The sequence below is a fragment of the Ceratotherium simum genome, chromosome 10 (assembly GCF_057802395.1).
Source record: "Ceratotherium simum simum isolate JZ-2026a chromosome 10, ASM5780239v1, whole genome shotgun sequence".
NCBI classification, from domain to species: domain Eukaryota; kingdom Metazoa; phylum Chordata; class Mammalia; order Perissodactyla; family Rhinocerotidae; genus Ceratotherium; species Ceratotherium simum.
This window is the reverse complement of record NC_141909.1, coordinates 1,221,620-1,244,776: the sequence shown is the minus strand read 5'-3', so window position 1 is coordinate 1,244,776 and position 23,157 is coordinate 1,221,620. Positions and strand designations below refer to the sequence as shown.

At 51.8% G+C, this 23,157-nt stretch overlaps 1 protein-coding gene across 8 annotated transcripts in view; it reads left to right on the top strand.

Annotated features, from left to right (window-relative positions):
- Positions 1-23,021, top strand: part of ATP11A (ATPase phospholipid transporting 11A) — a 167,538-nt gene extending 144,517 nt beyond the window's left edge. For 2 of the 8 annotated variants that reach the window (XM_087435838.1, XM_087435834.1), the window contains exons 21-30: positions 49-151; positions 403-548; positions 1,105-1,164; positions 1,968-2,095; positions 4,734-4,869; positions 9,847-9,912; positions 10,717-10,820; positions 12,918-13,083; positions 17,330-17,433; positions 18,592-18,739. In XM_087435838.1, coding sequence (XP_087291964.1) covers positions 49-151; positions 403-548; positions 1,105-1,164; positions 1,968-2,095; positions 4,734-4,869; positions 9,847-9,912; positions 10,717-10,820; positions 12,918-13,083; positions 17,330-17,422 — 1,002 coding nt within the window. In that variant the 3' untranslated portion in view covers positions 17,423-17,433; positions 18,592-18,739. Of the gene's footprint in view, positions 1-48; positions 152-402; positions 549-1,104; positions 1,165-1,967; positions 2,096-4,733; positions 4,870-9,846; positions 9,913-10,716; positions 10,821-12,917; positions 13,084-14,771; positions 14,858-17,175; positions 17,195-17,329; positions 17,434-18,591 lie in introns of those variants that run through there. The other 6 variants (XM_087435835.1, XM_014781875.2, XM_087435832.1 and 3 more) reach the window with 4 other exon arrangements.
- Positions 23,022-23,157: the final 136 nt, after the last annotated feature.

The window sequence follows — 23,157 nt, the reverse complement described above, 5'->3', positions numbered from 1 at the left end:
GAGCAAAAATAAACAAAGAAGATAAATTCTGCTCTTGTTTCTTTTCAGATTGTTAAATTAATCAAACTTTCGAAAGAGCACCCTATTACCTTAGCCATTGGCGATGGCGCAAACGACGTGAGCATGATCCTGGAGGCCCACGTGGGCGTAGGTGAGCCCCTTCGTTTCCGGCTCCCTGCACATCCTGGTAACTGAGGTTTATCACTTCTGGCAGGCAGGAGGGGACACAGCCAGAGGCGAGGTCCTAGAAAATAGACAGACGTTTAGGATGCCGTCCGTGGTGTGGCGCGTTCGCACTGGGGAATTGCACAGGAATGGTCTAATCCGACCTTATTTTGTTCTTCCCGTTTTCACGTGGTGTAGAGAGAGGGTTTACTGAGCGCATTTATTCCCTTCTCGTAGGCGTCGTCGGAAAGGAAGGTCGTCAGGCTGCCAGGAACAGTGACTATGCAATACCGAAGTTTAAGCATCTAAAGAAGATGCTGCTCGTCCATGGGCACCTTTATTACGTTAGGATATCCGAGCTTGTGCAGTACTTCTTTTATAAGGTAGGAGGGAGTCCTGGTTCCTCCCTCAGTTGCAGTGGCATACACACATGGTGGAATGACACATTTGTCAGAATGCCTCCATGCTACGGGGGCGATTTCTGTGAAAATAGAAGTCACTGTCAGAAAGGAAGGGGTTAATCCTGTCACTGTGAGGGGAAACCCCGTAGCACTTTTCTCACATTCACAAAATTTCACGTGGAACCTTTTAAGAAGAAGATACCAGCTGTAAAACGATTGAGGAAGGGGCATTCTTTATAATTCCTTGAAATAATTCATTATTCATCATGCAGTTTGATTGTCCGGTTTATGCTGATACCTCCTTCTCTTTAACAAATCTCCCTTCACGTTGTCTGTGCTCAGTGACCTCAACGCAGTCACGTACACCCTGTAGGTGCCATTGACAGAAGAATTTTAAAGCCAACGCCAGCTCTTCTATAGAGGGGGGGTCTTTGGGTCACTCTGCCCAGATAAAGTGGTGTCACGAATTAGCCTCTCAGGGATTCTGTGATAAGCGATAGATGCCCTTGAACTAACAGGTATGTAACTTGTCTTCCAGAATGTCTGCTTCATCTTCCCTCAGTTTTTATACCAGTTCTTCTGTGGGTTTTCACAACAGGTGAGTCCTAGTGTCTGGAGTCAGGAGCTCGCCTGAGCCTTATCTCCCTTCCCGTGTGGGGCTGCGGTGGGGGGAGGGTGGACTTCGGGGACAAGCAGGGGGACTAGGGGGAGGCAAGGGAGCAGCGCCCCCCCTCCTCACTGGCCCCCGGAAGCCCGTCCGTAGGTGGTTGAAGGCATGGGCGTGCAGGGGCCGGCATCTGCTCACCGCAGGCTCCCACACGGCCCAGGGAGGGCTGTGCCGGGACTCGCCTCTCCCGGGCCCGGGACGCTGTGTTGGCTTTCTGACTTAACTGGAAGGGTTGGGGCTGAATCTGAGACCCTCTCCTGGTGTCTCCCTGCCGGCGTCCAGCACATTCGGTGTGCCGAGTGGAGGCCGTCTGGCAGGAGAGGAGAGACGGGCTCTTCGGGCCCCGTCCCGTCACTCGTCTGCTTTCCCGTCCCTGCTGAGACGGACCGTGGGCCACAGGCTTCATCTGAAGCACTGGGGCTGGGGAGATGGAATCTTGAAGACAGTGATCAAAACTGCAAACTTGATTGCAGGCTTTTTGTTGTTGCATGTTTGTGGTGCCAAATGGGGGTCACAGGTGGGCTTCTGTCATTATTTTAATCTTGACTGGCTGACATCATGAAGCTTTGAAAACGTCCTGGTCCTTCTGTATCTGTAGGAAGATGGCTCTGTGTGCATTTTAGAGTGCTCGTCTTTGTAGGTCTTTGCAAATTAGAAAATGTGTATATTTAAACAAAGCATAAAAACTGTGTCAGGAGGCACAGTGTCATCTTCACATGATTTTGTCCCTGCAGACCCTGTATGACACGGCCTACCTGACCCTGTACAACATCAGCTTCACCTCCCTCCCCATCCTCCTGTACAGCCTGGTGGAGCAGCACGTCGGCATCGACACACTCAGGAGGGACCCCTCCCTCTACAGGTACTAGCCTCAGAAACACTGCTGAGCACAGAGAGTAGCTAGAGCCGCATGGTGATCCTTTCCGATAAACGCCTGGTTGAATTATTTAAAAACCAGAACCTTGGGCCGGCCCCATGGCTTAGGGGTTGGGTGCACGCGCTCCGCTGCTGGCGGCCCGGGTTCGGATCCCTGGCACGCACCGCTTCTCCGGCCATGCTGGGGCCGCGTCCCACATACAGCAACTGGAAGGATGTGCAGCTATGACATACAACTATCTACTGGGGTTTGGGGGGGGGTGAAATAAATAAATAAAATCTTTAAAAAATAAATAAATAAATAAATAAATAAAAACCAGAACCTTCCAGTATGGGCTGATGCACTGGCTTCTACAGGAGATTCTCCAAGCAGGAAACAATGTGATTTAAGTGAATATACCTCAAATTAGATAGAGGATTTATGATACACTTGAAATGTACGTATTAAACCAGTTTGTATTTTCCCAAGCTGTTTGATGGTTATGAAAGACCTGGGGATGAGAGTTTCTGTCCCCTTGTGACTGCAGTGGATCTAAGGCCCAAATTATCCTTTAAGATCCAAATATGTTCTATTCAGCGAGGAAAAAGAAAAGTTAACATATCTGATCTCAGTGTACTCTTTTCTGCTAACAAGTTTTTTGTTTTTTTGGTTTTTTCGTGAGGAAGAGCAGCCCTGAGCTAACAGCTGTTGCCAGTCTCCCTCTTTCTGCTGAGGAAGACTGGCCCTGGGCTAACATCCCTGCCCATCTTCCTCTACTTTATATGGGACACCACCACAGCATGGCTTGACAAGCGGTGCGTAGGTCCACGCCCGGGAGCCAAACCCGCAAAACCTGGGCTGCTGAAGTGAAGCATGTGAACTTCACTATGCCACTGGGCTGGCCCGTAGAAGAAGTATTTTTAATAATAAGCAAAAGATGTCTTTCTGCTATTTTAGAACTGCACTCCAGGATCCCTGGCAGGTTGTGTGTCTTGCTGTTTTTTGTTTCTTTTTAAATTAAACTTATTTTCAGATAAGTTCAGATCCCCGTGTAGTTGTAAAAATAATGCAGAGGTTCCGTGAGCCTCTGTCCCGTCCCCTGGTGGTGACATCTGATGGAGCACCCTCCAGACCCGCAGCACAGGGTCCCCACCAGGTTCTGACACTGACATCACCACCGACCCCCTAGGTTTCCCCAGTGTGGCTGGTACTTGGTGGTGTGCACGTGTGTGCGCACGTGTGTGTGTGTGGTTCCTGTGCCCACACTGTCAAACACTCCCTGCCAGCCTCACAGCCTCCGTGAGAAGAGTCAGCCGTTATGTAGGATCCTGAGGTGTTGGAGCCCCGGATAATCACTGTGGGCATTAAAAGGGCAAAGTCGGAGTTTGTCGTATGCATTGAATGATCGAGAACGAGTCTAAGAGAATAGACGTGTACACACGGTTGTGGACGCACGTCCGAAGGGCCTCCTGCAGGGTGTCGCTTGTTGCACCTAAAGGTGTGAGAAGTCGCATCAGAACGTGCAGCAGAGTTGAGGCCTGCAGTCTTGTCATCCGTGAGTCCAGCCTGTGCCTTGTGTCCCGTGTCAGTTACTTTCAGAAGCAGAGTGTGAGCTGTGGTGTCTCTCTGCCTATGGTGATATCATGGTCCAATTTGAGAGAGAAAATATCCAAGCAAACATCGTTCAAGAACATCCGTGTGTAAGGGGCCGGCCCCATGTCTTAGTGGTTAAGTTCACCCACTCCAATTCGGCGGCCCATGGTTCAAGGGTTCGGATCCCAGGCGTAGATCTACACACCACTCACCAAGCCATGCTGTGGCGCCTTCCCATATAAAGTAGAGGAAGATGGGCGTGGATGTTAGCCCAGGGCCAGTCTTCCTCAGCACACACACAAAAATGAACCTCCGTGTGTAGTAAAATGCTAAAGCTGAAAATCATTCTGCTTTTGCTGCCAGGGAGCTCAAATGTATTCACTGGTCATTCCCATTTATCACACAGAGTCATTGCCGTGGCGGTTGTATGCCATCCCCTTATATTTGCTCCCTTTTATTATGGTTTGACGCTCTGTTTCTGTGGTAATGGCTTTGTACTATGAGCTGTCCCAAGGCCTTTCTGGAACTAGGGGTGCTATAGGGTGAAGAGACAAACGTGTGGAGAGGCAGCCAGAGGGCATGAAGTGGTGTGACCTGGGGCTCCATGTGGTGGTATAAACGAGGAGGAGAAGCCCACCTGGGATCCCCAGAAGGCTGTGGGTTCCGAGCGTGTGCCCAGCCCCACGACCGGTGGAGGTAGGGGTCAGGCAGAGGTGTGGGTAGACTCTGCATGGACGGGGTGACCCCACGTGAGGAGACCAGGAATCCTGTGCGCTGGGCCGGGTTTCTCCACGACCCACTTTTAGTAGCTTGGCTGAGCTTGTGTCCGCAGAAGCCCTGCTGATGGCCCCACTGCAGAGGCCACCAGTCAGGGCCTTCGTCCTCCTGTCCCCCCTCCGTGTAGGCTCTGCAGCCTCAGGACTGTCCAGTGACTTAGAGGCCCCTCCTGGAGGAGGACAGTCCCTGCAGAGAGCGGTGGAGACGGCAGGGGCGCCGAGCGAGGCTGTGCTGGTGGAATGTGGTCACAATGTCCCGCCCTCTCTTCTCACAGGGATGTCACCAAGAACGCTCTGCTCCGCTGGCGGGTGTTCGTCTACTGGACCTTCTTAGGGGTGTTCGACGCGCTGGTGTTTTTCTTTGGTGCTTACTTCATGTTTGAGAATACAACGGTGACCAGCAACGGACAGGTTAGTACGAACTGGACCTTGTGCTGGCTACTTGGGAGTAAGCCTCGCATCCCATACGATTGTTGGTCAGCGCAGTCCCTCGTCCAGCCCGGGGACCCCTGACGCCTGGAGACCTGTCCCTCTATCCACAGTCCCGCCGCGTCAGTCACTGCCGAGCTCCCCAGCGCTCTGCTGACCATGGAGACGCCCCGCCCGCGCATTGCAGACTTTATTTTTATAACTTGTGTTTCATTGTTGGCTGTTTATCCAGTGGTTCAGTAGATCGCTCAGGCGTGGCTTGTTTAATATGGGGATTGATTTTGAATTTAATACACTTTAGTGTTATTTCACGTGTACTTATCTTAGGTACCTGTCTCCTTTTCGATGAATAGATGGATAGTTTTCTGATAGACGCGCAGCACTCGGGTTGTTTGCACCGTTTCTGGGGGTTGTTTTATTTGTCTCTTGCTTTTTTCTTTTTGCCACTTGCTTCCCTTCCCATCTCAGATAATGACCACCAGCACACACATGGTAAGACAGTTGTGGGTTTGTGCTGTATGCGTTGGAGTGCGTTATGGATAAAATATTTCTCGAAATATTTGCACGTGTGCCCTCCTCTGTGTGCTGTGTCAGTAAAAACACCGTTAGCCGCTGCCGCCCCACTCGCTGTGGGACCAGTCGTGTCAGAGACGTGTGTGTGCCATCCCATCCTTCCTACTTGGTGTTTCCTCTGAATTTCTATGTCGGGATTGCTGGTTGAGTCAGTGATGTGTTTTAAATCGACTTGATATGTTTGAACTTCCCTTTCCCTAAGAGGCGGTACACGCAGGCCCGCAAGGCCCACTGGGGACGTTGCTCTGATTGATTGGCAGACCCTCGCTGCCGGTGGAACTGCGAGCAACGTGGGGCAGAACTGCTCCTGCCTGAGCGTCACGGTATTTAACCGGCTGGCAGACACACACGACTGTGGACGTAGAAGAAGGGAAGCCTGCGGACAGACGTTCGTTTCATTTCCTGTTTGACGGAACGCATCTCGTGTCCCCATTCTGTTCACCCCTTAAGACTGTTGGATTGAAACACAAAGTCTTGCTCTGTGTCCTGTGGAATTTCTTTACCCATCCATTCGTTTGTTTTTTTCCCTTACTGAAAGGGGCTGTTATCTCATTATAACTTAAACCAGTCTTCACTAAGTTGATCTTGAGAAGTTTTAAAAATCTTATTTCCTCTAAAAACTTTCCATTTTTCTAGAATTTATTCTTTGTTTATTTTAATTGAGTAATTCCTGGGTGCTGCCAGGCCGTAAATGTAGTTAAATAGAGCCATCCTGTCATTCTTATGTATCTCTTGTAAGATTTCCTGCGAGTCAGGCTCTAAGTAGGCCCCTGCGTGCATCTGTAACAGACTGAGCCTCTGTCCCGAGACAAGCTCAGCACGCGGCCGCGTGTCCACACGGTTACACGAGCTTTCCGCCTGGCCCTGTGCTCGCAGCTTCCTTACACAAACATTACCTCTCCTGCTGCAGTCGCCCCGTAGCTGGACATTTTCATGGGGGTGAAGTCGAGGAGGCTGAAGTTCACACAGATTAGACGACTCGGGCAAGGCGAGGTGGCAGAACCCAAACCCAGATGTTCAGGGCAGACGTTCTAGGATGTGGTTTACTCCGTGCTGCGGCTTACTTGCTTTGGTCTCAGGATTGCATTGTGAGACGGTGGGTACTCCTCCAGAAGTGCCATTGGAAGATGGTTTAAGTAGGAAAGGACACGTAAGAGGCTCGTGTGGCCCGTGTGCCCTGGAAACGGGTGACCGGTGACCCCCGGTAAGGCCCTCCGGCACAGTGCTCAGCAGCGTGTCCTCCTCCTGCTCAGACCCTGCAGCCCTCGAGCGTCTCCAACCAGCCTTCAGTCCAGCTGCTCCCCGTGCTGCTGGGTCAGTGGGTGTGGTGTGTTTCTGAGGCCTTCACATGATCTGAGGATTTCTACCAGCTCCTGGTCTATCTCCATCTTCCTTGTTTCCTGGAGGTGCCTTGAGCCACCACACGACTGAATACTGACTTCTAGGATGATGCTTTTCTGCGACACTTCTGTGTCCCCCACCACCATCGCATGCTTTGCTCAGCCGAATGGGACAAAACTGGTCATTAGAATTTGAAACAGTGACAGAAGAGAGACCAAGATAGAGAAAACACAAGCTGGCCTGCACCACATCAGCTCAGAAAGGCCTGGGGGAGCCTTACCGCTCATTGCTGAGAGCTTTGAGCCCTCCTGTGCTCGCTGGCTTGTCATGACAAAGGTTCAACGCACATAATATCCGTCTTGTCAGTGAAGAGCTTCTGAGACACATGGCAATGTTATGAACAGCACACAGGGCAGTTGGTGCCAAATAAGGTATTTCCTGTGAGGCTTGTCCATGGTTATGCATTTGAGAGGTGACCTTTGCTGCAGTTCACTAACTCGCTGTAGACGTTGGAGAAACTGAAGACTCGGGGGTGTGAGAACACGAGGAGGATAAATAGCCCAGATCTTCGAGGAACCAGGGTGGATGTTTGCGTCCTGGGTTGCTAGGAGGACAGGAGCCCCGGAGGCTGAGGTGATGCTGTGCCTTGGTGTCTCCAGGCGAGCTTTTCTCATTCTGGATTGTCAATTCTTAAATTCTCGTTTGTATTGGGGTTAAGAGTGTTAGATCACTTACAAAACTAAAAATAGCTTTATAGGCTGGGTGTGTAGTAATTCACATAAACCTGCAAAACTCAGGTAAATCAGGTAAACCGATGATGCGCTTGGTTCTCGGGCAGCAGGCAGTCTGGTGATTATGTTGGTCGTCACCTTCTGATAGAATCCTTCCCAAACAAGAATGCTTTTGTATTCTTGGTGGTATAGTTTAGACGCCCCGTTCTGTTGGTTGTCAGCAGGTGAGGACCACTTTTTTTTTAAAGACCTCAGTCATTCTATAGGAATGTTTATCTGTCATGTGTGGTGTTGAGGGAACAGTAGAATCATTGATGACTTTTTAAAGAGAAATTCACTAATGGAGCATTTTCTGCCCAGATGTCATGAGCCGTAATTGTTTCTCAGTTTGACGCCACAAATGAGAATATTAAGACAACAGTTATTTGGTTACAGTTGAACAGCAGGATGTTCCTAGGGGAACACGTGGAGGTCTGCAGCATGCTGTGATAGGAGTCAGGAGATGTGGAGATAGCTGAAACACGAACAGCCAGGCTGGCGGGAACCAAGCTCTCCAGCAGGCTCAGTAGACGGTGGAGTCGTCCCCGAGGGGGAGTAGTGGGTGTTTCTATGACCGTGATCTTGAGCAGACACAAGTTACATTTGCCGTGGAGAATTTTTCTCCACTTAAAAATTAAATGGGTCTGGGTTTTAGGGCTTTTACGAGCAGATTTCCTACAGGAGCGCCATCCTCAGAGGAGAGAGGACGAAGTGCGAGGGAGAGGATTCAGCTCGGATCGGGGGCATGGAGGCTCCAGAGGCCTGCCACGGAGTTCTCGTAATCGCTGCGTGAGGCTGTCAAGTTCAGTTCTTGTTGGAGAGAGAGTGTGAGGTTAGGAAATCAGACTCGGGCTTCCTGGGGGTGGGGAACTGCTGTCACTCAGGGCAGACATCATCCCTCCAGACGTCCCTTTGAGAGAGGGGATTCGTGTCCTCGTGGATCATCCCAGCCCCCTCCCATGATCCGTAGAAATCACAGCAAAAGATTTTAATCATGAACTATTACCACTTCGCCCGCAGGCTCCCTTGAAACAAATAAGAAAATTAAGAGGACATTTTCAGAGATGTCACATGAGCCAGTGAGCCGGAAACAGCTTCCCAAGGGGCACAGGTGAAGGCAGAGTGGTGTGGCATTGTCGCCTGGGTTCTAACCAGAATTCCCGGTTCTGGGTTCCAGTCATTGTGCGTGTCTGCTGTTCACCTGCAGAAATTACAGCTGAGGCCCAGCATGTTACTGGACTGGGGCTTTTTAATTCTTTGTGAAATAAAGCTGTGTTTTCTTTTAAAGAAGCGCGAGGAATATTTTCTGAGAGGCGTAGTTCACAGAATCCGACAAACCAGAGACGGGTGGGTTCCCAGGTGGTGTGGATCTCAGAGGCAGTAACTCTTGTAGAATGAAGTCTCCGGGGGACTGACTGTCCCTGAGAGAAGGATCCTTCAGGACAGGGGTTCACTCTGCTGTCTTTGTGGCTGGCAAGTGTGTTGTTTCATGACCTCACTCGTATGTGCTTCCCCCACATGCCGTCCCCCTGCATCCTGCCGAGTCCTCAGAGGGAGCAGGGCACCCTGGAGCTCGCCCGCTTTTCCCTCCTGGCTGTGGCCTCTTCTGTGGGACTGTGGCGTGTCTGTGGTCTGGCCGCTGGGGCCTTCACGTCCCTCTGTTTCATCTGTCTTCATTTCTTCCTTTCTTGTGGTTTTCCTCTTATGTTGTCACCATTCTTATGCTGTCCCATACGTGACGTGGTTCTTTTCTCTTTTGCTCACCAGTGGAATGTTCTAGCTGTTGTGTTTCTTCCAGAGCAGGCAGGTGTTTAAGTTGAATTTGAAACAGCATGGACGCAAACTCTACTGAGTTTATTCTTGCACGTGCAGCAGGCGTAGAGCTGGTAATCGGTTAATGTCTCTGTGCGAACAGAAGAACACTCAGCCTCGTGCGTGTGGGCAGTCACACCTGCTGCAGGTGCTCTCCTGGCCCTCAGTTTATGACGTGCGGACGGACGTTTGCTGAGGGCCGAGGGGCCCCCAGGGCAACAGCACAGTCAGGGCAGGACGGGCGCTGAGCCCCCACTGAGTCCCTGACCCGGCCCCGGGAGACGGTGCTGGGAGCCTCGGGGTCTAGTGCACCCCTGGATGTACCAGACGTGGCCCCTGTCCCTTTGGGATTCGAGGTGTGGGCCGCAGGAGCAGTGAGTTGTGTTCTCTATCACTCTTGTTTTGAGTGTGAAAGGGGGGAAATACGTGTTAACAAGAGACTCCTTGGACTGCTTTCCCACAGATATTTGGGAACTGGACCTTCGGGACGCTGGTGTTCACGGTGATGGTGTTTACAGTCACACTGAAGGTAAGTCTTCTCTCGATGATGTTTCTTCTTCCTGCCACAGGTGCCCCTGCCGTGTGTGGGTCTCCCGTCTGTGAACTGAATTATAATCCACACTGAATTACAAGTCCACACCCAGCACACAGCCCGTGCCAGCTCCCGGCTCTGCTCTGGGGCAATCTTCCTGCCATTCAAATGAGTCAAGAGCAGACTTAGCACACCCAGGCGATCCGGTGTGCGAACTTCCAGAGTTACACAAAAGGAAAAGGAAGGAATGAGCCTTTTCTTGATAAAAGGAGTCAGATGAGAATTCTCTTAAATGGCAAGCATCCTCATCCCCAGTATAATCAAAAGACACTTTAATTGAAACCAATTGTTGTATTGGGGAAAATTCAGCTCTTATTAAAATCAAGTCAAATTCTGTATGGGATATCATTTATGAAAGTCCCAAAAGCTATCAACCTGAGTGTTAAAAAGTGATACATAGAAAATCCAGAAGTCATCTCCTTAGTGGTAATATAGCCTGCACCCTGAGCTGTCGCCCCGAGGCCTCCCCGTGAGAGAAGCGCGTCCCTGGGAGGTTTCCTGAGGCCCGGAGTGAGAGCCGCTCAGAGTGTCGTGGTTGAGAGGCTGTGACATCACATGTGCTTTTTCTCCACTGGAAGTCTGAGGTTTTGTTTTTCCTAAACAGTTTCATGTTGGCATCTTGGCTAAAAGAAGATGTGGTGGTTTGTTTTTTCATTCTTTTCTGGCTTTCTTTCCCGGCTGTGGGGCTCACACTGACCCCCCCAGTAACAGCACTGTTCTTCGCCGTTTTCTTCCTTCCAGCTGGCGTTAGACACACACTACTGGACGTGGATGAACCACTTTGTCCTCTGGGGGTCCCTGCTGTTCTACGTCGCCTTCTCGCTCCTCTGGGGAGGAGTTGTCTGGTACGGACCTGGTAAATCTCGTGTCGTCATTGTCGCCCTCCCAGTCCTGCAGTACCATCATGGCTCGGAACGCGTTTTCCGTACACCCTCACTCCTGAGTGCAAGGCATTGTGCCAGGGCCTGCGGGGCCCTCGGGGGATCAAGGCGGGTGTTGTCCCTGCTCCTTTGCTCCCATGTTCTCGGTGAGGACACACGCTGGATAAGAAGTAATTGGCTTGTGACGAGGGGGGACAGACCTGGAGGCTATAGCAAGGGACCTATATCAGATCAAAGGTCAGAGAAGGGTTCTCGAAAAAGTTATTATTTTGGGCCGGCCCTATGGTGTAGTGGTTAAGCTCACGCGCTCTGCTGCAGCAGCCTGGGAAAAAATCACCATCATCATAATAGTAGGTCATGCTTATTAAATCCTTCCTAGAATGAGGTGCAAGCTCGGTATGGGATGGGTCGAGTCTCCTTCAGTCTTCCCCACACTGCATTCTCTACACACCATGAGTGGTAAGGCAGACACAACGGGTACGCCAGTCAAGCCAGCCTCGGGCCGAGGCAGTGTAACTCCAGACAGAGCTGTGCTCCTAAGGAGGGGAGCTGCAGTGCAGGAGCCCTGAGGCAGGGCCCTGGGAGGCAGGAGGAAGTCCACCGTGACCAGGGAGTGGTCTGGGTCCAGCTGGAGAGGTCAGTAGGGGCAGGCCACACCGGGCCTGTCGGCCTTGTGGGACCTCGACCCCAGTCTGATGGTAGGAGGCCATCGAGGATCTTGAACAGAGGAGCGGCAGAGTCTGCTGCTCTTTTAGAAAGACCGCTGTGGCTGCCATGTTGAAAATGAACTTGTGGGTGGAAAGCGAGCAGGACAGCTGGGTTAGAGAATTGCTGTAAAGCAGCCCGTCCTATGAGGGCAGGAAAGTGGCCGCATTTGGCTTCCTTTCTGCTAAATGCACGTTCCTTCTGCCCAGGATGTCCTTTCCAACGAGCCTCTCTGGTGAGCTCTTACTCATCCTTCAAAACCTGGTGGCTCGTCATTCTCTTTGAGGCCTCCCCTGAACCATGTCACAGGCAGGGCAGTTCCACGTCGTGCCCTGAGCATCTGTTCCTGCTCCTGTCGCAACACGTACTGTGTTTGTCGATCATTCTCCTGTTTTTGTTTGCATCTCCCTGTAAGACGGAGCATTTCCCAAGCAGGGCTGGGGCTGGGGGCGTGACCTGGGAGGGAGTGCCTCCTTCGACTGGGCCTGCCGGCCTCGCCCTGGGCCTGGCTGGACATGAGGCCAGAAGCAGTGCCCTCCCTGCGCTGCACGTCCAGTACTGACCACAGCTTCTGGAACGCACAGGCGGCCCTAGGACGGAGAGGAAGCGCTCTGGTCAGTCACTGCCTGTTGGCGCTTGCTGATGTCCACCCAGCGTCTCAGTCCATTGCTGGCCTCTAGTGGCCAAAGCCATGCACTGCATGTTCTTTGAGACCTGGAAATACAGCGACACCAGTCGAGCTTTCCATGGGTTTGCGACCCTGCCCCTGAGGAGCCCTGAAGTTCTAGTGAACTTCCCAAAGCTGTGGCCCTGTGAAAGGCAGGTTTTGTCCTGAAAACTTATCTGACCAGCTCCTGGGCCGTGTGGTTTAGGAATCGTGGAACTGTGTAACTTGCGTTCAGCAGTATAGGTATTTTCTTTGACTTATAGATTCGCCTAGTACAGAAGTCATTTCACGCTCTGTATTTCTATAGAAAAATTTTACATTTTTTGGCGTAAGCTTTAGGTGGTTAACTAGAACTGCTGATCTGAACCCAGGTGTATCTTCTCCATGTTAATAGCCATTGATCAGGTTGTGATTCTGGGATACAAAAATACCACCTATATTAATCTTTTTAAATCTCTTTTGCTATTCTGAAACTGAATGTCAGCAACTCACTTTCCCTCTGAGATGACTTTATGGAATTCTGTCCTTTTCCCCTATGACACCCCATATGGGGAGTCATGCATCCCGTTGTTGATATGGTTACCTCGGAACGGGCTCTTCTACACACTGAGAAGGCGGAGGCCAGGACTTTGGTGCTTCTGAGGATCTGCCCTGCCAGCGTCTCATGCTTCTTTCCCTCCACGCTCCAGGCCGTTCCTCAGTTATCAAAGGATGTACTACGTGTTCATACAGATGCTGTCCAGCGGCCCTGCCTGGCTGGCCATCGTGCTGCTCATCACCGTCAGCCTCCTTCCCGACGTTCTCAAGAAGGTGCTGTGCCAGCAGCTCTGGCCCAGCGCCACCGAGAGGGCCCAGGTACCTGGCCGCTCCCGGGGTCGGAGTGGGCCGTCCTTATGAAGGGTGGCGGGAAGGGCCTGGGTGTGTAAATGTGCTCGGTCCAGGTGTTACTAACGACTTCCATGATGGTAGGTGATTTTGAGCATTAGTGTAGGTGAAGTCAAGATGACCAGGGTTAGACCTACGCAGCTAGGCGGCTGGAAGAAGAAAAAGATTAAGAAAGATTAAGCCAATACAAAAGACACATTATTTCGTGTAAATCTAAAAAGGTTTTTTAAGTTAATCATTACTTTGAAGGTAAAATTGCACTATTTTTAGGGATGGTGAATTTGGCTCAAAACTTTAGCGTTTATATCGAGAAATGCTGGTGATTAGGAGGCTGCTTATGTTCCACACTCCCAGATGGAGGCCAGCAAGCCGAATTCTGGATTCAGGAAAGAAGTGACATATGCAGAATGCCCACCCTGGCGTAGAACACCTGGTGTCACGTCCCTATTCCCTCGCCCCTGTGACCTCGGGCAGGCATGTCCCCCATCTCCTTGCTCCTGTGACCTCGGGGAGGCACATCCCAGTCCCCTCTCCCCTGTGACCTCGGGGAGGCATGACCCCGTCCCCTCTCCCCTGTGACCTCAAGTGAGGCACGTCCCCGTCCCCTCACCCCTGTGACCTCAGTGAGGCACGTCCCCATCCCCTCGCCCCTGTGACCTCGGGCAGGCATGTCCCCCATCCCCTTGTTCCTGTGACCTCGGGGAAGCACATCCCCGTCCCCTCACCCCTGTGACCTTGGGCAGGCACATCCCCCTTACCCTCGCCCCTGTGACCTCAAGTGAGGCACGTCCCCATCCCCTCGCCCCTGTGACCTCGGGCAGGCATGTCCCCATCCCATCACCCTGAGATTTGCCCGTGGAGGTGTAGAGCCTCGCTGAGGAGAAGGAAGCATCCTGGTGAGAGGGCGGAAGCTGCAGCCAGGGCTCTTCCTGCCTGTGGTGCACAGGGGGTTGTGCCCGTGAGGTTGGAGGCGGGGAGGGGTTCAGGCAGTGGAGGATGACTCATACCTCCTGGGACCAGTCTGGACCCGCTCGGGAAGGCCCAGATGGCCCCCTGATCGCAGTCTCCAAGTGCCGCTGGCCCAAGTTTGGGATGGAAACAGGCAGCCCTCCACTGGGGCGGGCGGGCGTGGTGACGGCCTTTGCCCCACCACATGGAATCCTGGGTGGTGAGAACTCTTGTGCTCATTGAAAAGGTGGAACCCAGCGCCCAGTGACCCCTCCTTTATGCCCCCCACATCTGTAACCGCAGTGCTGACAGGATCTCACGCAGAGCTCGGTGGAAGTCCATGTGGACGGTTTCACTGTCAGCTTCGTAGTTACCGCCTTTAGACGGTGACCATGAGAGAGGGGGGAGATACAGCAGGGGTGAAGTCCACATGCCCCAGGAGGGGAGAGTCCAGAAGGATTTCTGCCAGGCCAGGCCTGTTATCAAGGAGGATGCGTTAGGGTCCAGCCTGCGGCCTAGCCTGCCACCCGGGGTGGCGTAGTGCGACAGGGACAGCGTTGACCGGTAGGGCGTTGTTGACGTTTAACCAGACTCACCGCCTTTTCTTGTTTCTCTTTCCTTCCTCGCTCCCTTTGTCTGCGGCCTCTTTGCTAATACCCACTGCCACCTTCTCTGACGTGCATGGCCCCTCCTGACCTCTGGACTGGCAGACTAAGAACCAGTGCCTTTCTGTCGAGCAGTCCACCATCTTTATGCTCTCTCAGACTTCCAGCAGTCTGAGTTTCTGACGGACAAGGTGATGCGTTTCTGTCTTTTGGCATGGTTGGGATTTGGTCTCAGGACGCAGAGGGCCGACTTTCGGTACCGAGCACCCTGGTGTGTGTCTCTTGTCGGTGTTGTGACCACCCCCCGCACCAGGAGACACGATAACTGCCTCCTGAGATGCACGTGTCTTCTCCCGATGCCATTAACCCAGTTTCTCTCCCAGCGTCCATTGGAAGTAGCAGGTCCCACGGGCCAGGGTGGCGCATCTTCACTCAGGTGCCGTGGAGGGCATGTGGCCACGGCCATTAGACTCTGCTGACCTGCAAGGGGTCCCACACATGAAGGCAGGGTGTGGCTGTTCCTTGGTCCCACAGTTACCTCAGCGTTGCCTTTTCTCCGCAGCCCGAAGGGGATGGGCACGGAGGCCCCGCACTGCCCTCTCTGAGCTCATCTGCACAGGGGGACACTGAGGCTGCAGAGCTCTACAGAAAAGGCCAGGCTGGGGTGGCCACTCAGACTGGACAGAGCAGGGAGGGGTATGTTTAGGGTCACGTGTTTTACCAAATTCCCTGTTAACTTTTTTTTTAAGCTGATTGTTTTTAGAAAAAGCCTGCTTTGCTGTCAGTGGCTGCCGAGGTCCTTTCTCAACAACACAGAGCCACTTTCCCAGCATTCTCTGGGGCCACTGCCCAGGGTCAGAGCCTGTCCATCCAGAGCTGAGGTTCTGGGGACGGAGCAGTTTTCTCTCTGTTTCCAGTTGTTTGTTCATGTCCCTAAATCTGCATTTTTGTGCCTCAAAATTAATGATCCTTTGAAAGTGTCTATTTGGGATTCCTGTTTTACCAGCACAGCTTGTTTAATAGGAAAATGCCTAAAGCAAGAAAAAGGCTTTTTTTCCTTTTAATCACAGTTCATCTTCTATACATTTTAAACACTGTCTTTTAACTAACAAGATGGCACGTTTTTTAAATTCAAGTAATTATTGGCAATCGAGATTTTTCTAATCTGGTGCCATCAGAATTTGTTAGAATAAATTACATAATTTCATCTCACTGTTTACATACTTGAAAACATTTAGGATGAAATTATTAGGAACACGTTAGTAAGTCACAGGAGGTGCTTGTGAAATTGATTAAATCACACAGCTCTGGGCTAAAAATAAATACTTAACTGTGGATGTGGGTTATTAAGGGTTGATTAGCTTCTGAACCTTTGCAGGAGCCAGACTCAGGCTGCTCGGAGAAGGGCATCCCTGAGTGCCCTGTGGTGCCCACGGCCACACGGCGTGACCCCACAGGTGTTGCCACACCCACACCTTCACACAGGGTCCCTGAAGCCAGCACGCTCCTGGCACACACGGGTGAACACTTGTGTTGCTATAAAACCACCTGGATTTTGCAAAACTTTGGAGGAATAAACATTTGACTAGTCCTTATGTGGAATATATTGTGCTTCAAATGGATGGTTTTTTTCTTTCAATCTGGTCTATTAAAACGAAAAACATCACAGACCCCAAGTTTCATATATATATATATATGTATATATAGTTTATATATATATATTTATAGATCTATCTGTATCTGTCTGTATTTATTTTTACATATAACTTAATTATATGTAATTCTGCCCTACAAAGTCAGCAACTCCATCACTGGGTTAGTGCATCCTTCCACCAGACGACATTGTGCAATTCGAACCCTGTAGTTCTTCGACTCTTAAAATTCTCTTCTCCTTGTTCCTGAGAAACTAATGCAGTTTGAGTAAGAAGTCTCAGTGCTCAGACGCCTGGCCCCCGTGCCAGCAGCACTGTGACACCTGAACCTTCAGGGTTCTAGTCTCGGGGCCAGCACTCTTCTGCTCTACTGGAGACGGGGCCGAGGGGCAGGCTCACAGAGAGGGACAGGGAGAGGAGGACAGGGATGGGCAGGTGCAGAGAGGGACAGGAGGAGAGGGACAGAGGGTCACAGAGGACAGCAGAGTTCATGGGGACGGCAGGAGCCCATTTCTTCCCCGGGGGCCTCGGTGCTCTCTGGGGGAGCACAGCTGTCTGGTCAGTGGCTCTCTGGAAGCTTTCAGGTGAGGGTGGCAGGATGTTTAGCCTCAGGTTCTGGAAGCGCTTCCTGTGCTCCGGGGAGCAGGCCCATCAGGTGGCCCTTCCAGCTGCAGCCAGTGCTGGGCTCGTCGGGGTGGCCCTGGGCCCCACTCTCCCACTGGCCCACCCTCCCCCCTGCGCTCATGCTGTCCCCGTGAAGACCATCTCTTCCCTGGGGGAGCCCTGGGAGGTGCTGACCCCCAGAGCCAGGGGTCCCACCATCCCGACTTGTGCACCCTTCCACGTTAAACCCACAGACCGAGGGCCCTTCCCACGCCAGGGGACCCCGTGGGTGGCCCAGGCCAGGGCAGGCACCGTGCTCACGGAGGGCCACTGGCCCCACGTCTGGCTGTGCAGCTGGTCTGCCGGGACCGAGGAGGCAGCGTCTCAGTGCTTTTCCTCGCCTTGCAGAGGAGCGTGAAACTCGCAGCGTCGGTGGAGGCCGCGCCCAGCGCCATCAGGCCACTCCTGAGGGACCTCTTGCCGCGGCCGGGGCGAGATTAGCCCAAGGATAGGTAACGGGTCCATGCGCCACCCGGCAGGCGTCCCTCTCGGTGTGCTGTGAGCCTGTCAGACTGTCTGTTTTTCCTCCAAAGTTTTGCTGTGCTGTGTCATTTTGATAACAAAGGTTCATGATGATAAAACGAAATGTTTTTTACACGCACGTTTATCTGCCCCAGGTAAGTGACCTGCCTGAGCCTGGCTGGACGGCATATGGTTGTGTATTGCACACATGCACACCCACACGTGTGTGTGCATATCCCGCCCATATCTCCATGTGCCAGGGCAAACGTTCCATGCGCACTCATGTGCCGTCGCTCACTCAGCAGTCCAGTGTGCAGTTTGCCAGAACAAAGCTCATTCCTCATCCTTGGAGGTGGAAACAGCTTCACCTAAAAGGTCTATCAGGCAAGACAGTGTTTTGACATAAGAAGTGGAATATCGCCTGGTTTGCACTGAGCGCTGGCTGGGCAGGTGTCTGGTGCGGCTCCATGGTTGTCCCTCAGCTGGAACGTGCAGCCGAGTCTGCCTGGAAAACACAGCGGGAGATGCAACTGTGTTCACAGCGTGCCCGAGCTGGACCCAGGCCTGACACACACACCCACCATCTCTCCCAAAGAGGCACTCTCTGGCATGGCTGTTCCTTTAGAGAGGTTTCTCTGTACGGCTTCCCTGCAGTCCCCCAGCCTGTTAAAGTAACCCTGTCTAGGATGTGTCACTGGCCTCTTGGGCTGTTAATAAGAAACCGCACAGACGGCATTCGTCTGCGGGCAGAGAGAACCATAGGCTGGAGACCGAGAGCCAGCCGGTTGAGAGGACGTGTCCTCTGTCTCTGGGGGCAGTTTAGCACTCTTACGTTAAAGGAATCAAACTTAGTCCCTGGGGCCTCTGAGAAGGAAGCTGTGCATATTTACCTGCATCGTCTTTACCCCGACGAGGGATCGTCGCTCCCTCAGTATCAAAGAGGGAGAAGTTTGCAGCCACAACGTGGTCAACACGCCGCCCCTGTGTCACGGTTCAGAAGGGGTGGGTGCTTCTCTGGGAGTCCATGACCTGGGAGCCAGGTCCGGAGTTCCCAAGGCAGCAATGGCCGTGGCTGAGGCAGATCCGTGTTAGAGGGGATTCTCGTAGAGGGTCCTGGGACTGACTCTGTCTTTTCTGTTCTCCAACAGAACACGTGTGTGCGGTGGCAGGACCACCTCCCAGAACTCACCCCTCTTGCCTCTCTGCAGAGCCTCCACCCCTCGGCCGCCTGGCCGGGCTCCCACTCTGAACAGGTGACGTCATTGTGCTGGGAGAGCAAGGAGCACGAGGCCCCCGTTCATGGCGCTCGGCTCTCCCATAGCCGTCGCCATCCCAGCTGGAGACCCTGCTTCGGGGGGGCCCCTGAGCGGGGACGGCTGACAGACGGATCACCAGTTCAAGCCTTTAAGAACCACACGTGAGCGTGTGCTGTGCATGTGTGTGCTCTCCTCTCCCCCAGGGAGGGACGAGGGGGCAACAGGACCTGTGTGGAGGGCGTAGGCTCTCAGTTGGACCGGCACCAGCTCATCGTTCCTTGCAGGCCGGTGGTCTTGCCTGTTTTCCCTCGTGCATCTAGTTGGGCTGCGACAAAGGACGTGTGGAGGCCTGGTACATCGCACCGCACGGCGGTTCCCTTCGCCCTGTGTCAGGGTCTGGTGTCCGCACCCTCCATCGTCTCCGGCCACGGCCATCACTGGAGGACGTCTGCGGCCGGCTGCGAGCGGGAGGCAGTCACACCACTGACAGTTGTCGGAGCACGGACGTGGCCCACCCTCTCGTCGGACAGGCCGGCCCTGCCTCTGCGCTCCTCCCTCCTCTGACGCTTCTGCTTCTGGAGCCGGCAGGACCAGCCGTCACCCTCGTGCCCCCATTCCCGTTCGTGTTGCAGACTCGCTGCTGCTTCTGCCCAGAGCCCTGCTCGGAGCGAGGCTGAGCTCTGGGGTAGTGTCTGCCTGAGCACGTATCTCCGAGGACGCATCGCCTGCATGTTTTGGGGTGTTATTGGATGTTCCCAAGTCTCCTTCCCCGTCCCCTGTCGCCTCTGTGGAGTAAAAAGAGTGTTGGCGTGTGAGGAGTGAGTTCACAGGCACGGAAGCTCCCAGGACAGGTGTTCGTCACACGCTCCCAAGGATGGAGCTTACCCTTTACTCTTGTGGGGAAATGATGATTTCACGGGTTTTAGGGGCAGGGTGGTGGGGTGCCCAGGGCGGACATCTGGCTGTGACAGTCAGACCCCCTTTCAGGGTCCTCATCGAGCACTGGCCCCTAGAGGTGGTGTTCGTCCTCCAGAGTCGATTTCAGGCCCATGCGGGCCAGACGACACAAAGGCCTGGGAGGTCCATAAAGCAATAGTGCTGTCCAAGGCTGCCGCTCACGCCCACGCTCGTGCTCCGAGCAGCCCTGAGCTCTCTGTGGGGTCTGCTTTGTCTCCCCTGCTGTCCATGCTCTCCGTTGGTGGGTAAGCCATCAGGAGGCTGCCGTGTCCTACGCTCTTGTCACTCTCCTGTACCAGTATTTCTGTAGAAGTCACCCATCTGACATAGCCTTAACGGTCCGTAAAGAAGACATTTCATTTTGAGAGTCCACTTCACACCTTGAAACCGATGCCTTTCTAGAAAAGCATCGCCCAGAAGCTGAAGGAGCAGCAGGCACGTGCCCACTGCTCGAGTCCGTGCGTGGAATCCGGGCATGTGGGTAAGTGCGCACCCAGTCTGCTTCCCAGGTGCTTTGCGTGAGGTGTTTTTGGAAGTTCAGGTTTCACAATTTGGTTGTACGGTGTTTCCCCTACAAAATGTTTATTCGAACTAGGGGATGAACTGACAGCAAGAACAGTGAGCACGAGTGGTTGGGATAATTAAGGTGAAGTAAAGACACCATACCCAAGGGCAGGGGAAGGGACGCTTGGCTGCGCATGAGACGGAGACTGGGAGGCAGCCAGTCCGTCCTGAGGGTCCTCTCCGCCCGTCCGTCCCCGCCCTACCCTCCTGTCTCACATCCCACCTTCTGTGTGGTGGCCGCCCTGGGCCGTCCCTGCAAACAATGGCGAGGGCGAGTGCATTTTTACCTCCGTTTTTAAGAACCTGCTCTGGGTATGAATGTGACCCTGGAGGGGCGGTTCTCTGTATCTTTAGTTAACAGATTCTTTGTAACGTATTTTTTTAGAAATCTTAAAATTGCCTTTGCACTGAAGTATTTTCATAGCTGTTTATATCTCTTTTATTCGTTTATTTGTTAACACACCATATCTAATTTTTAAAGTATGTTTTTAAAGCTTTTATTTTTTAAGTTGATGAAATTTTTGGCCACTTTATATTTAAATTTTGGTGAGAATTTTGGCTGAATGTCTCAATAGCTGATGAATGTGAACTTTCAGATCTGATTTTATTCTCTGCACCTGTTCATTTAGGTGTTTCTGGGGCAGCCATTAGTTGCAAGGCATATTTAGAGCACGATAATCTGCTAGCGCATTCTTCACCGTTCATTGCGATTTTGTCTGCTTTTTGTTTTGTTTTTAATTTCCATCCTTCAGCCTTAAAATAGAAGCTTCTTGCTTGACGGTTCAGTGTCCTCTTTCCGCCTGTTTGAGACGGCGACTGTTTACCTCTGATAATTCAGTCCCCTTATGAAAGTCACATAACCCTTCCACGCTCCAAAATGTCTTTTAAAAAAGTGTGTGGGAAATTATTAAGTGACTGTGCCTGATAATTTGAAATAAACACGGGGCATGAGATAAAAAATAAAAGAAGAGAAGAGCCCCCTGAAATGATGTTTCAGATGTGACCTAATGCGACCTTTCACCTCACAGTAGTATTGTCTTAACTAAACTTAAAGCAAGGAATGTCAACTTGAAGCCTTTTTCTTAGTGTTGAAAATCTTCTCCGTGACTGCACACGTTAATAAATTATTAGCTCATGCTTTCCCACGTTGGTCCGAATATCGGGTTCCTGCCCCGTGCTCTGTGCCTCAGCAGCGGGTCGTCTGTGAGGCACCAGTGGTCCCGACCACGTCGAATTCTCCTGCTTTCAGCTCCGTGGCACTCACGGCCACACTAGGGCATGGTGTCAGCTCGCACACATGCACACACACGAGTGCACACCCACGCCTGTCCCCTAGGCCCCGAGCATCCCCACCTCCTTCCTAAGGGGACCCTTGGAGGAGTGTCCGGAAGATCAGGCCCCTTGGACCTCCACGGTGCACCCTGGCAGGAGCCAGAGGCTTTGCAAGCAGCCCCCGCGTTCGCGGTGGAGCTGTTGAGTGAACGAGGCCACAGTGCCCTGGCCTGACCTCCTCCTCTTCAGCAAGTCCAGCCTCTCACTGACACCTCTCCAGAGCCCCGCTCTCAGGACAGGTGGCCCAGAGCAGCATCGGGCCCCTCCCAGCTGCAGCATCGGCTCCGAATGCGTCCAGGAGCAGGGCTGGCCCTCCGCCCGAGGCAGCCAGGAGAAGGCGTCCTGCTCTCGGTGACTCCTTTTAGAACCCACATCCACCCGCTTCTGTGCATTTGACCCGATGGGGTGAATGCAGACCCGATGAACACGGGGGGCCTGGCCTCGCACGACCCTGGCAGTGGCGGTGCCCGCGCGAGGGAGCAGGCCAGGAAGGACCTGCGTCTGCAGGGCGGGTTCACAGAGTCGCAGTTCAGCCTGGAGAGGTTTTGCAGCTTCAAGTACAAAGTGTCGTATGTACGCTGTTACAACTGTTCTTGACTTGTTGGGTGTCAGCCAGATGTCCGGTGCATCCAAAAGGGAGTTTTCCGGCGTTTTTCTTTAAAACCACTAAGTTCATCTGTTTTGCCCTGACTAGTAATAACCTAATGCAACCACTTCTACTTTATCTTAAAATATGATTTATTTGACAACTCAGAATAACAGCTTGTTATGCAGTTTCTTGCGTTCCAATTTCTTTTGGAAGTTTCCCATTTGTAACTTTAAAAACAGGAAAAATGTCAGTTGGCAAATGCTTTTGTTTTTTTTTTAAGCTAGAGGGTAGGTGAATGGGGAAGAGAATCATTCTGATATTGTCTATAAACAAAGCTTTAATGAAGATGCGTTGGAAGTATTATTAAAGTGTGATTCTACTTTTGCAGAAAAAAAATCTGAAGATCAGTTTATATAGCTTTATTTTTTACCTTATCGAAATACACAGAATTTTAATACATGTATATTACCTCTGACCTAAAATTATAATGTGTGTCTGCATTGTTGTTTAAAATGTCCATTCATTATGTGATGTAATAAAGGAGAATCTTCAAAAGTATATTTAACATGAACGGTATCTATAGTCATTGTCATCATAAATACTGGAATTTATTTTTAAGTTATTGAATATCGTAGGTACGTTTAAAATCATAAATCAGCCTCCAAACGAAATGTTTAATTGATGATAATTCATTAACCTGCTTTGAAAAATTAAATTGTGAGTTAAACCAAATCTTACATTTCTGTAAAGTTTATTTTGTATGCTGTTTTTAACTCTTATTTATGTAGATAAAATATGACTTGATAATATTATATTGGACTTTTCTGCAGATTATCTAAGGAGGGGACTTGAATCTGCTTGCAATAAAGAAGAAAAAATATCTGGTTTAGTTTCTTTATAAATAAAAAAAAAAGTAGAAGTTGGACTTAAATTTCTGCTCACAGAAGGGAAAGAGTAAAGGCTCTCCCAGCGTGAGTGTTTCTGTTTGGGATCAAGTGGAGAACGTGCTGTGGGAA